We start from the raw sequence: 13,316 nt of genomic DNA on the forward strand, positions 1-13,316 counted from the left end.
TTTGGAAGAGTATTTTCTAAGCTATATTTCCATGTATGTCTAAGTTTCACAGGCTTGTGGCCCTTCATTTTTGTAGAGTCTTGGGGCAATTCCTTACTATGCCTTGATCTATTCTCTGTTGGATGGTTCAATTTTTTCAACTATTATAAATAAAGCTATGGTAAATATTTTTGAATACACAATTGCCAGGGTGTTTTGAGCTCATACTCTGTTCTAGGGCTTTATGATACAAGGGAATGTTTGTCTTCTAGGAACTCATAGTCTAGTGCAAACAGTGTTTTATATTTTAGGGGGATGCATATTACTTTGAGGAATGTTATTCCAAATGGTAACAGAAGGTCAAAGAAAAGGATCAAATTTTAAATTCATATTATAATTTCCCTGATGACTTTCCAAAGAGAGTAAGCAGCCAATTTATATGGTCCCCCTTAAATCCCAGGGCCCACACATGTTGGACTTTATTATTTTTATTCCTATATGGTGCTTTAGTGACATGTAATAGTTCTCTGTAGTCCATTCAGTTGTTCTTCTTTAATCACCAGAGTTGTACATTTTCTGTTATTTACAAGCTTTATTTCTTCATGTGTGAGTTTTCCACTCACTTGCTTTGAGGATGTGAAGTCTGGGTATTTACTGCATGTTTTTATGTCCATTCTGCATATATTTTTAGTGTAAGCTTTTTCCCTCCAGGATTTTATAAGTTGATTTACTAATTTCCAACAGCTCTATCTATATGTTGCATACCATGCAATTCATTCACTTAAAATGCACAACTCACTGATTTTTAGTGTTTTCACAGGAATGTGAGACCACCACCACAATAAATTTTGGAAAATTTCATCACCCCAACAAGAAACTCTGAATGTATTAGCAGTTACTCTCTATTTCCTTTCTAAACCCTCCTTCCCCAGCCCTAGGCTATCACTAAGCTATCACTAATCTACTTTCTGTCTCTATAGATTTATCTAGTCTGGACATAGCACATGAATGGAATCATACAGTATGTGGTCTTTTGTGACTGACTTCTTTCATTTAGTATGATGTGTTCAAGGTTTATCCATGTTATAGTGCATATCAGTATTTCATTCCTTTGTATTTCTGAATAATACTCTGCTATAGAATATTGTTTTTGTCCTTAGTTGAGGTAGACTTAGATTGGTTCCACTTTGGAGCTATTATAAGTAATGTTGTTACAAACACTTGCCTGCAAATTTTGTGTGGACATATGCTTTTCAGTTTTCTTGGATGTATGCCTAGGAGTGGAATTGCTGGGTCATTCAGTGTTTAGTCTGTTAAGGAATTGCAAGACTATATGAGGTTTCGTTTTTCTCCACGTCAGCACTTGATCTATCTTTTTGATTATAGCCATTCTAGTGGGTGTAAAGTGGTATGTCCCTTTGGTTTTGATTTGTATTTCCATAACTGCTAATAATTTTTTCATGTCCTTATTGACTGTGTATTTTCTTTGGTGAAATGTCTATTCAAATCCTTCACCCAATTTTTATTTGGGTTGTTTGTCTTTTTTGTTTAACTGTATTATAAAAATTCTTTATATATTCTAGATACCAGGTCCTTATCTTACTCTTTGCAACCCCATGGACTGTAGCCTGCCAGGCTTCCCATGGAATTCTCCAGGCAAGAATACTGGAGTGGGTAGTCAGTCCCTTCTCTAGCCGATCTTCCCATCCCAGAGATTGAAGCCGTCTCCTGCATCACAGACAGTTTGTTTTACTGTCTGAGCCACCGGGGAAGTCCCATTAGATATATAGTTTGCAAATATTTTCTCCTATTTTGGGCATTGCCTTTTCACTTTTTCAGTGGTGTCCTTTGAAGCACAAAATTTTCAATTGTGAAGTTCAGTTTATTTATGTTTTCATTTGTTGCTTGTGCTTTTAGTGTCATATCTAAAATGACACCGAAGTCACAAAGGGATATTCTTATATTTTCTACTAAGAGTTGTATAATTTTAGCTCTTGTATTTAGATCTGTGATCTGTTTTGAGTTAATTTTTGTTTATAAGAAGAAGAAGTTAAAAGCTTTTTTGCACTTAAATTTCTCTTTGTGCTTTTCTATGTAGTTATCCAATTTTTTATTTAGTTGAATCTGGGATTTCTTTGGAAGGAATGATGCTAAAGCTGAAACTCCAGTACTTTGGCCACCTCCTGCGAAGAGTTGACTCATTGGAAAAGACTCTGATGCTGGGAGGGATTGGGGGCAAGAGGAGAAGGGGACGACAGAGGACGAGATGGCTGGATGGCATTACTGACTCGATGGACGTGGGTCTGAGTGAACTCCAGGAGTTGGTGATGGACAGGGAGGCCTGGCGTGCTATGATTCATGGGGTCGCAAAGAGTCGGACACGACTCAGCGACTGATCTGATCTGATGTATTGGTTATTGAAATTTCACATTCAAACCATCCCCCTTATATCTTATGCCTATCTTTAATTCTCCAATCCTTAGAAATGTATCTCCTCTCCAGAGCTGGCACAAAGGGTCCACATTTATTTCCAGTTTTTATAATTCTCTTTTTTGACCTTTTTGAAATTTAATACTTTGTATAATGTTTAGTACCACAGTGTGATGATTTTGTCACCATGTTGAATTATTTCTGGCTGCTGCTGCTGCTGCTAAGTCACTTCAGTCGTGTCCGACTCTGTGCGACCCCATAGATGGCAGCCCACCAGGCTCCCCTGTCCCTGGGATTCTCCAGGCCGGAACACTGGAGTGGGTTGCCATTTCCTTCTCCAGTGCATGAAAGTGAAAAGTGAAAGTGAAGTCGCTCAGTCGTGTCCGACTCTAGCGACCCCATGGACTGCAGTCTATCAGGCTCCTCCGCCCATGGGATTTTCCAGGCAAAAGTACTGGAGTGGGGTGCCATTGCCTTCTCCGTATTTCTGGCTAGCCACATAATATTTTAAAAGACATTCTGGAATTTCTATTCACTTTCATTGGTAAAGACCAGGTAGTTTTGATCATTGCTGGCCTCTGATAGGAGCATGAAAATGAATTAGCTCACTGCCTGGTACATAGTTAGTGCTCAATGAATGTTGCAAGTGATTATTGTTGTTGTTACTGCTACTCTTACTGTCATCAATTTATTAGATTTTTTTTTTTAATCTGGAAGGCTTTTGAACCAGTGTTCCATCGAATTTATATTTTCATCCAGTTCATTGTTGAATCTGTAATCTTCCCAACCAGGAATCCAGCATCAGTATTACTTGTGTCTTCTGTTATTACGTCAACTTTTTAAGAAAACCTAGTTCCTGATACACATTCAGCTGTTCTGTCTTTAATGGATTGTAGGATGGTTTTTGTGGCTGTGTTTTATGTATTTATCCTGAAACTCCACTAAACTTATTTTTTAAGTACTAGCAATTCTTTTTTGTGGATCATTTTCTCAGTGTAGATCGTCATTTGTTTGAGAAAAAAAAAAGGTATGCTTATTACTCCTCTTATCATTTTTCCTTCTCCAATAACTATTCCAGGCATTTCTCCTGCCACTTAAATAGGAGTAGTGTCTAGGGTGTCCTTCCTGTTGCTTTTTCAAAGGAACACAAATGTTGGTTTTTGTTTTTCAGTGTACTATATTATTTATTTTATTTAGAGAGGCCCTCTCAAAGCTTTAAAGTTTTTCTTTTTTAATCAGGAAAACCTATGGTTTTATTCAGTATAAATTATAGAGTTTTCTGTCTCTTCTCTCTTGTTAGGTCTGGCTTCTAATACTTCTCAGTACTACCCATGTGCTTGCCTGGGAGAAATCCTTTCTTTGTTCCTAAGGGAACTCCTTTATGGGTAATGTGCATAATATGGCTTTGTGCTTGGACTTGTCACATGCATGTTGGTTCTTTGAGGCAGTTTTAAAAAATATGTTTCCTGGTCCTTGTTGAAACTTCAGATGATTATAAATGACAGAGAGGTGATTTTCAGATAAGTGAGGTCCTATTGCATTAGGAAGAGTTCCTGACAGTATTTGGTAAATGGATGAGAATAAATGAAAAACCTTAACTGCAGAGCCCCAAGGAAGCTGTTACTCCTCCACATTTCTGTTGTGTACAATGACAATAAACACCTTATCTCTCACTATATGACCTTCCTCAGAAAGAACCACTGACCCTTATAAAGACAAAAAACATTTGTCACAAATAAAAAGTAGCTTGTAAATTCCCTTTGTGATATTGAGAGATAGAAGATACAACTTTCAACTTATCTGCTTTTAGATATACTGAAAACACACGTATTTTTAACAATTAATATAGAGGGACTCTGTGCTCTCTAGGATTTTATATTGGAATCCTCATAGATACAACGTTGAAGGGGAAGCAGCATTCATCATAAAGCAAAAAAAGAAAAGATCACCAAAGAAACAATTCACCTATAAAAAATTAGTCATCATCAGACATCCAAACTGAGCAACTGCTTGCTCCTACTCACAGTCCATGTTTTTCCTCTTTTGTACCTCTACTGAGGCAGTGCCCCCTGCCTGGGTTGCCTGTCTGTCCATCCATCCATCCATCCATGGATCCATCAATCTATCCATCCATGCATCCATCCACTCAGCAGCAGTTATTGAATATCTTCGTCGTGCCAGGATTTGGTTTGGGTAGATATACCCTTGAAATCTCTCAGATGCCATTTCTTCCAGGTAGCAAATACTTGCCTGATTCCTTCTCCCCTAGCCCCACAAAGTTTAAACTGCTCCGCCTCTTCTTTGCACACTCACAGCACTTTGTGACTTGTCTTTCAGAGCATGGTGCTGAGTCCTGCTGTTTTATTTGCTGGTGTTTGTGTCTTCTTTCTCTCAAGAGGAGAGTTAGTGTCCACTCAGCTCTCCATCTTCCTTCTCCAGGATGTTTGAGGCTGACCTGGTTTGTGCCACCCACTAGACTCCCCTCGCTGTCTCTTTTACACACTGCTTCTCTTCCAGGGCTAAAGTTGCCACAGCTGATGGGCCCCCCGGGGTCCCAACCCAGACCATCATCCCTGTGAAACACACAGTGAAAATAGACAAAGACACCCTCCTCCAGGACTTTGGATTTCACATCTCCGAGGGCCTTCCCCTCACAGTGGTGTCCGTCACAGCAGGTAGGGGCTGATTGGGAAACAAGAAAGGACTTGGGCTTCTTGTGGGGGATTATCCCCAGCTCTCTTCCCATATCTCTGTGCTGTAACATAATGCAGAAAATGCATTTGTGCCCAGGAAGTTAGAAAGGGCACATCTAATTTTGACCTAATTCTGCCTGGGGCTTTGCACTTTCCTATGGTACAGGGAAGAGGAGCCCCAGTGCACTTGCTGATCTGCTTTGCAGGTCCACTGGCCTCAGCTGAGGCTTTGCCCATCCATGGCCCCCTGGCCAGTCTCAGGAACAGTGACAGTTTTGGGATCAGCAGGCCCTCTTCTCTGAACCCTGCATGCTCTGAGCTGGGGAGAATTTCTGGTCAGACAGTAATAGAAATTATTGATTTGTTTTCACTTGAGTCTCTGTAAAATATAGGCTGTATTGGGGAAGAGGAGTAGGCTGGGAATGTCCAGTGTTTGTTTTCATTCTTCAGTTATGTATTGATGTGAGATCTGGGACCAGTTAAAATCTATTAATCTGAATTTACACACACACACACACACCCAGATTTCTTTAGAGATGAATGTAGTAGATTTGTTGGCTGGCTCTGTTGATTCAGGGGATTTCTTCTGCTAGTCCTCTTTCCTTGGATAGTCTCCTAACATCCCTTGAAGGTGATGGATGGTAGGTATGTTATCCAAGATTTGTAAACAGGGAAACTGAGATCCAGGTGAGCCCAAGTCTGGGTAGGGGTGGGGATGAGCTGGTATCCCGGAGACTGGATCAGGCTGCCATTCAGCTGAGTGGCTATGACACTGGGTCTGGGCCCTCCTGGCATGAGCACCAGGTATTTCTTTTCTCTCCAACAGGGGGCTCTGCTCACGGTAAACTTTTCCCTGGTGATCAGATCCTCCAGATGAATGATGTGCCTGCTGAAGACCTTTCCTATGAACGAGCAGTCAATATTCTGAGGTACTAAATTGGCTTCCATCATCCATAGAGTTGCACAGATTATTACACAGCAGGAATGAGTGACAGAAAGGGCATAGCTGATCCGCTGTGATTTAAGTTAGGTCCAGGCTCCTTTAAAGCAGCAACAATAGCCTCGTTTTAGAATTCCATCTCGGTTCCTCCCTGCTCCCTTTCACCTGCTTATAAATGAGATTAGGAGGCATGGGTCCTATATTCATCAGCCCCCTGCAATGCCCAAAACACTGTGCTAGGTGCTGTGGGGAATGTAATTATGAATGATACATAGGCCCTACCCCTTAAGGATGTACAATATAGTGTTGTTAAAGATTCCCTGAAGAAAGAAATGACTCCCCACTCCAATATTCTTGCCTGGAGAATTCCATGGACAGAGGAGCCTCGTGGGCTACAGTCTGTGGGGGTCACAAAGAGTCAGACATGACTAAGGAACTAACACTTTTATCCCTTATGGATGCGTAGGGCTGTTGTAACATATGGCAAAGATTGGACTAAACCGATACTAAATCTACTTGTTGTTCTTTAACACTTTTAATATCTCTTCCTAATTCTTCTTGGTATAGCCTGCTTGATATATATGTAGCTCCATTGATACAGCACTCACCACCTTCTACCTGGTGTCATGGTGATCTTTGTGAATGCCTCACTTTCTGCCTTGACTGTGATCACCTTGAGACCAGGCATACAGCAGGTGCTCAATGAAACAAGTGAACGAGGTTGGCACTGACAGCTGGTGACCCTCGTCTTAAGACAGAGGAAATCAGTGACAGGAGTGAGGAGGCCTGACGGACGTTCTATAGGTCGATGCAGGCTTTGGCTTTTAAAACTTCCACCCAACTCTGTTTGAATGACTTTAATAAAATAAAGGGAAATGAGAAATAGAGCAAAGCCACCTTGAAGATACATCAAGTTTGTACTTGAGTTTGTGCCTTTTGGTGAGTGGTGGTTTTCCTCTCTGAGGGCCTGTCATGTGCAGCACACACTGAGTAACAGGCAATAATAGCAAAGTCAGAGAAAGAAAATGGAAATGCAGATGCAGTCTCTACCCTCAGGAAGCCCACAGTCTCACTGTGGAGAAACACACACAGTGTAAGATTTACAGAGATTCCATCAAAGTGTAGAAAATAGGATTGCCAGGCTAAGGTGAGTGGGTTGGGCAGCCAGGAAAAGGATTTGATGATTTCAGTTTTAAAAATGAAATATGGTTATGGAAATCGTGAAGTTTGCTTTCCCAATTATTGGGTGATTTTCTCAAAGAATTTCTCAAGTCCAGCAAATGGGTTTTACATTTTCAGTGCCACTAATATCTCTGCCAAGTTAGATCGAAGTCTGACTAATAAATGAAAAAGTATTCACAATTTAAAACAGTAGACTAGAATTTGGATGTTTAGGTAACATTGAACTCAGATCGATTCACTGGGCAAGGAACCCTCTAGGGGAACGGACTCTACTCCCCGATACTTAGGCTCATAGTGCAGATATAAGTCATATAAACCCCACTGAGATGGAGGGCAGAGAGTGCATCCGGAGAAGTAGGGGAGGACTTCCCCGGTGGTCCATTGGTTGAAAGTCCGCCTTACAAAGGGGACGTGAATTTGATCCCTGATCAGGGAAGATCCCATGTGTCACAGAGTGGCTAAGCCCACTCTGAGCCTGCGCACTAGATCCTTTGTGCCACAACTACTGAAGCCTGTGTGCCTCAGCCTGTGCTCAGCAACAAGAGACGCCATCGCAATGAGAAGCCCACGCACTGCAACTGGAGAGTATTCCTCTCACACCGCAACTAGAGAAAGCCCATGGGCAGCAATGAAGATCCAGCAGAGCCAGAAATAATAAATAAGTTAATTAATTAATTTAAAAAAGAGAGCTAAACAGGGGAAAGGGGTCGTAAACGCTGGAGAGTCCTCCAACTTGTGAGGAAGTTGTGGTTTGACAAAATATAGAAGAGTCCAGAAGTATTTCAGCTGACCAAATTCTACCTTAAATGCTGGGCAGAATTTGTGCCTCAAAGATGGAGGTGAAGGGCAGACCAAGTAAAGTGATCAGGAGGCGCCATTGGCTGGGGAGTTGGGTGTGCTGAATGGTTCAGTATGTCTAAGGCACCGGATGCCTAGACAAAGTTCTGACAAGTGAGGTCCAGAGGATGATGGAGGGTCTTGGTGCTGACACAGCAAGTTATTCTCCTTCTGGCAGGAGGAGCCACCGAAGACTGCTGAGCAGGGATGTGACCTAATGTTTGCTTGCCCCTGCACTCTCAGCTACATGCCTTGTGTGGGAATGCTGGGACTGCTTACTTTTGTAGCAGAGTTCCCAGTGTCAGTGCCATTTACAAAAGGAAAACAACCAAGCAAACAAAAAACCAGCAAAATCTCTAATTCCTCCAATTATCTATGAGGCCAAACTCTCCTTCTGAGAGCTCTTGGGCATTGGTTTGCTGTGAATTCTCTTGGAAAAGACCTATTCTTACATAAAATGGGTAAGAGGCAGTCTCCAGACCCTTAGAAACCTTGGGTTGAGTTTATCTGTTTGAGGCAGTAACACACGGGCAGAAATAGGCCTCAATTTCATATTGCAAGAAATCAAATGTATTTGTTTTTCTATGTAGCAATGAAAAAGGAAAAGGAAAACATGAATCAGTTGTTCAGTTCTATCCTCAAAAAAGTTGAAGTTTGGTGCTTATCTAGTTGATTTGATCACCTTTGGAACCTAAGAGATTATAACAAAACAAAAATGTCTACTATTTGATTACATGATTGTGCTCATTACACTGACTTTATTTGCTCAAACACCATAAACTGATTGGCTTTAATCTGATAAGTGTTATCCACATTCTTTTATTCTGTTTCATGGATATTTAGCCAAGTTTTCTGAAATAGCAACCTAAGTTATCTGTGTTACTGTTTTCTCTTCAAAAATATTTTGGACATAAACCTAGCTAGTGGTCATAGCAACTAGATGAGTCTTCCATCATACAGACTAAATAAAGGCTAAGTAACTTCATTTAGTGGCTGTAGGTATAGACAAGATGGTAGAGACAAGTATCTGAAGACTTTCTTAAGGTCACAGTGGCATTTGGGACAACTTAAGTTCTTTCACAGATCACTGCTTTCTCAATGTCCTTCTCAATTTTGCTGAGGCAAGAGCAGCTGCTTTGTAATTCTACCAGTCTCTTTGATGCCCCCAACCCCACACATGTACCCTCATGTATCACCCAGGACAATGACACCTTTTTTGTTTATTCTTTTTTTTTCAGGGAAGCTGAAGATTCTCTTTCAATCACGGTTGTTCGCTGCACATCGGTAAAGCTCTTTCTATGTCTTGTGTGTTAGTTGCACCCTTCTTGGCCCCAAGACCCTGTACCACCAGCAGAATATTCCTCAGAGAATAAACGGGGAAGGCAAAGGGCATCAGAGAAGCTGTCAGGCAGTCAGTGTTGCTTGAAGACCACATATGTGCTCGTATTATGGAGAACTCATATGTGGGTCCAGGCTTCGAGAACTCATGGTCTAGCGAAGGAGACAGGCCTGTGATTATGCAGGTGACAAGGGCACCAAGCTCAGAGTTTCAAGACAAATCTGAGTGGCATCACTGTGCAGAGGTCCCTTAGTTTCAGTTTTGAATTTTGTAAAACAGAGATGAGGACAATAACTGCCCCATCTATCTAATGGGTGTTATGAGGACCCAGTGAGGTGTTGGATGTGAGCGTGTTCTGTCAGCCACAAGGCAAGGCACAGGACAAGAAACAGATGATGCCCAGGGCAGCAACAGCCATCCTAAACCACCACACATCCAAGAGCCTTTTGTATGTGGTAGAGGGAAAAGTGCATAATCAAATTGTAAGAGAAAATTACCAAGGAGGAAAAGTTGACAGAAAATTCTCATTCTGAGAGACCTTAGTACATACTTCTCAGCCCTTGGTCACTAATAGAGAAAAAAATATAAATAGGGGCATAGAGAATTTTAATAATGCATTTAATAATCTAATCTAATTGATCCCATATCAGGCTACCCAAAAGCTAAATTTCTCAAAGCAACTGTGTAAGTGTCTTCTCTAAAATACAATAAAGCACAAATTGATAACTATCAAAAGCTTAACACCACCCAGTCATTTGGAATAAAAATGCAATTTCCTAAGTAAAGATGGAATCAAATGGAAAATTAAAAATTATCATTATATACTAGCTAGAAAATAATTAAAATTTAAAGCTCTACTTCTTAGAACTTATTATATACAGTTGAGCTATACTCAGAGTAAAATTTGTAACCTTAAAAGTGATTTCATTATTTAACAAGAAAAAAGAAAACAGGTCAGGAGAATACTCAGTGCCAGAAGCATAAAGAAAGACTAATAAAATAAGTATAAAGCACATTAAAGAAAATGATAAAAATTTAAATCTAAATGATGCTTTGGGAACACAGAAAAATTAGAAAGTTGGTAAATCCAAGGGCTAGTTCTTTACAGGAAAAAGTAAAAAAATTGAAGAACTTGAAGGAAAAGAACTATGTGGGCCTTATGTGAAGGAAACTAGAGTAATACTGGAGGAAATAAAATATTTTTTTTAATAAAGAGGAGATACATGTTATATTCTTTGATAGGAAGACTATTAACACATCAGATTTTCTCATATTAATGTATATGCTTAAAGCAAGTTCAAACTCCCTGTAGGAATTTTATTTGGATTTTGACAATGTATGTCAAGGTGAGACTTATCAAGAAAATCTTTTTTTTGAAAAGGATAATGAGGATGGCCTTGAGATACAAGATTTTAAAACTAATAAAGCTGCAATAATTAAAACAATATGATATTGATGAAATGTTGGATATACCAATCTAATCAAATAGAAAGTCCAAGAATAGATACTAGTATAAGAATTTGGTATATAATAAATATGGCATCCCAAATCAATGGGAGAAAAGATGATCATTCAAGAAATTGTACTGGGACATTTCTTTAGGTATTTGGAAAAAATAAGTCTAATCCCACACCATTTAGTGTTAAAAATTTAAATATAAAAAACAAATCATAGAAATGTCAACAATATGGAAGGGCATCTATTTGGTCGTAAGTTGCAGAAGGAATTCCTAAGCACATAGGGAGTGGGAGGAAGTACAGTAGAACAGACAGCTCTTTGATTATGTGCAAAGAAATTGTCTCTTCTCCTTATTTAACAAGTGTTATCTTTTTTGTTTGTTTCCTGGAAATAGAACAGGAAATAAACTCACCTAAATAGAACTAGGAAGTTTGCCATAAATATGACAGACCAAGTGTTTTACACACACATAAATGGAGATTCTTCTATTTTAAATAGAAGAATTTATCTATGGAATAATGTGAAACCAATACATAAAAAGCAGTATTGCTGCTGCTGCTGCTGCTGCTGCTACTAAGTCGCTTCAGTCATGTCCAACTCTGTGCGACCCCTATAGACGGCAGCCCACCAGGCTCCCCCATCCCTGAGATTCTCCAGGCTGAAAGCTAATTGCTATAAATAGTCATGCAGGTGTTGAGAGATTCTTTTCATCTAGCTGATTATCATCTCAATGGAGAACATCTGAATTTTAATTAGGTAGTTCTTTTCCTACTCTATTTCCAAGAAATGAAAGCAGAAGGTAGCACTTGTTAAGTAAGGAGAGAGGGAAACAGCATATAGCTGCCTCCTTTTAAAACATAAAAAGTATAAAGAGAGGAAAATTAGCATGATCCAGTATGAGGTTCCCCAGAAGAGAGGAGTGTGAATACTGTACTTTAGAGGTCCTGCAGGGAAAGCTGATACCAGCCCAGCTGATGGTCCCAGAGGCCCTGAGAAACGCCCTGAAGATTGTCTAGCCCACTCAGGCCTCTCACCAGAAGTGATAGGATCACAAGACACATGTCATATATATTTTACTTCAACAAGAATACTCATTTTTGTCTGAGTGGATTCTTAGAATCCTCAAATGATTTGAAATTGATTAGGAATTATAATATCCAAAGTTGGAATATTAATGACTGCTTCTCTAGAACATACAGTTTTATGATCAAAATATATTTTGGTTTAATTGTCTATATCTGTATTTCTATTAATTATTTATTAATATAATAAGCATTACATTAATTATTTATTAGAATATGAATGCTAATATTTGTCTTATTTAATTTTTGCCAAAAGAAAATCCTACAAGATAGATATATTGGTAATATCCCTTTTACAGATGAGGACACTATGACCTCACACACCCATGGTCTCACATTCAGAAATCGGTAGAGCTGGGATTTTTCCAGGTAGTTAGACTCTGGAACCTATGCTCGTTAGCATTATGCTGTTTTTACCTCCTGGTCCAACTCCCCTATTGCGCAGAAAAGAAGACTGGAGGCCAAAGAGGGAAATGTACACACACACACACTCACAACTGGTTTTCTTCCATAATAATTTGTGTTTAAGGTAGTTCTCAGAACTGTTGAGTAGCTGAAGTTGGGTTAGAATTCAGGTCTCTCTGTTCACAGGCCAACTCTCTTTGTCTTCATCATACCACAGCCTTGGGCCAATGTGTTAAAGCTTTAGCTTTTCTCAGACACACAAGACATATTTGGTTGAGATCTCTAAATTTTATGAAAAGAGATCTTTAATTGGATATCATCCTTTTTTGTGGTTTTAATTGAGTTCTCAGCAGCTGTCAGAGCTTTTGCTTTTAAGAAATGAGAAGATGTACATGGCTTTTTTGAAAGTCCTGTTCTAAACAGCGTCATGTTAATGTTTTGCAGGGAGTCCCCAAGTCCTCCTTCCTGACAGAAGAGAAGCGAGCCAGGCTGAAGACCAACCCCGTGAAGGTGCACTTTGCGGAGGAAGTGCTCGTCAGTGGACACAGCCAGGTGTGGCACTGGTCGGGGGCGGCAATGGCTGTTCATGAAGCAGGCAAGCTGCCTCCTGGCACTGTCTCCTGGAGACGCTGGAATCCACAGCACGGAGGGGACAAAGTGGGAGTGTAGTGGGCTCGCTGGAGGCTCTATGCTCGCTCAGTAAGGTGCCTACAAACCGTGGACAGGGAGAGACACACTGGGTGTGACTGTGTCTTTCTGAGACTCCATTTTTCTGGGTTGAAATTTCAACATGTTCCAGTTATTCACCTCTCATTCTGAATCTTCTTAGTACTGCCTCTGAAGGTGATACATTGATAGTAGAGATGGTGGCAGGGGTTGCTTTTTTAAAAGACCCTATCTTCTACTGAATCTCTGATACGTGAATCAAAACATCTTGGGTATACATAGTCCTTCATCATCACCATACCCTG

At 40.1% G+C, this 13,316-nt stretch overlaps 1 protein-coding gene across 1 annotated transcript in view; it reads left to right on the forward strand.

Moving 5' to 3' along the window:
* The window catches only part of FRMPD1 (FERM and PDZ domain containing 1), a 103,663-nt gene that overhangs the window by 68,932 nt on the left and 21,415 nt on the right, over positions 1-13,316 (forward strand). The window contains exons 3-6 of the mRNA XM_044940049.2: positions 4,927-5,084; positions 5,929-6,031; positions 9,300-9,345; positions 12,790-12,897. Of these exons, the coding sequence (XP_044795984.2) occupies positions 4,927-5,084; positions 5,929-6,031; positions 9,300-9,345; positions 12,790-12,897 (415 nt within the window). The remainder of the gene's footprint in view (positions 1-4,926; positions 5,085-5,928; positions 6,032-9,299; positions 9,346-12,789; positions 12,898-13,316) is intronic.

The sequence above is a fragment of the Bubalus bubalis genome, chromosome 3 (genome assembly GCF_019923935.1).
Source record: "Bubalus bubalis isolate 160015118507 breed Murrah chromosome 3, NDDB_SH_1, whole genome shotgun sequence".
Lineage (NCBI taxonomy): Eukaryota > Metazoa > Chordata > Mammalia > Artiodactyla > Bovidae > Bubalus > Bubalus bubalis.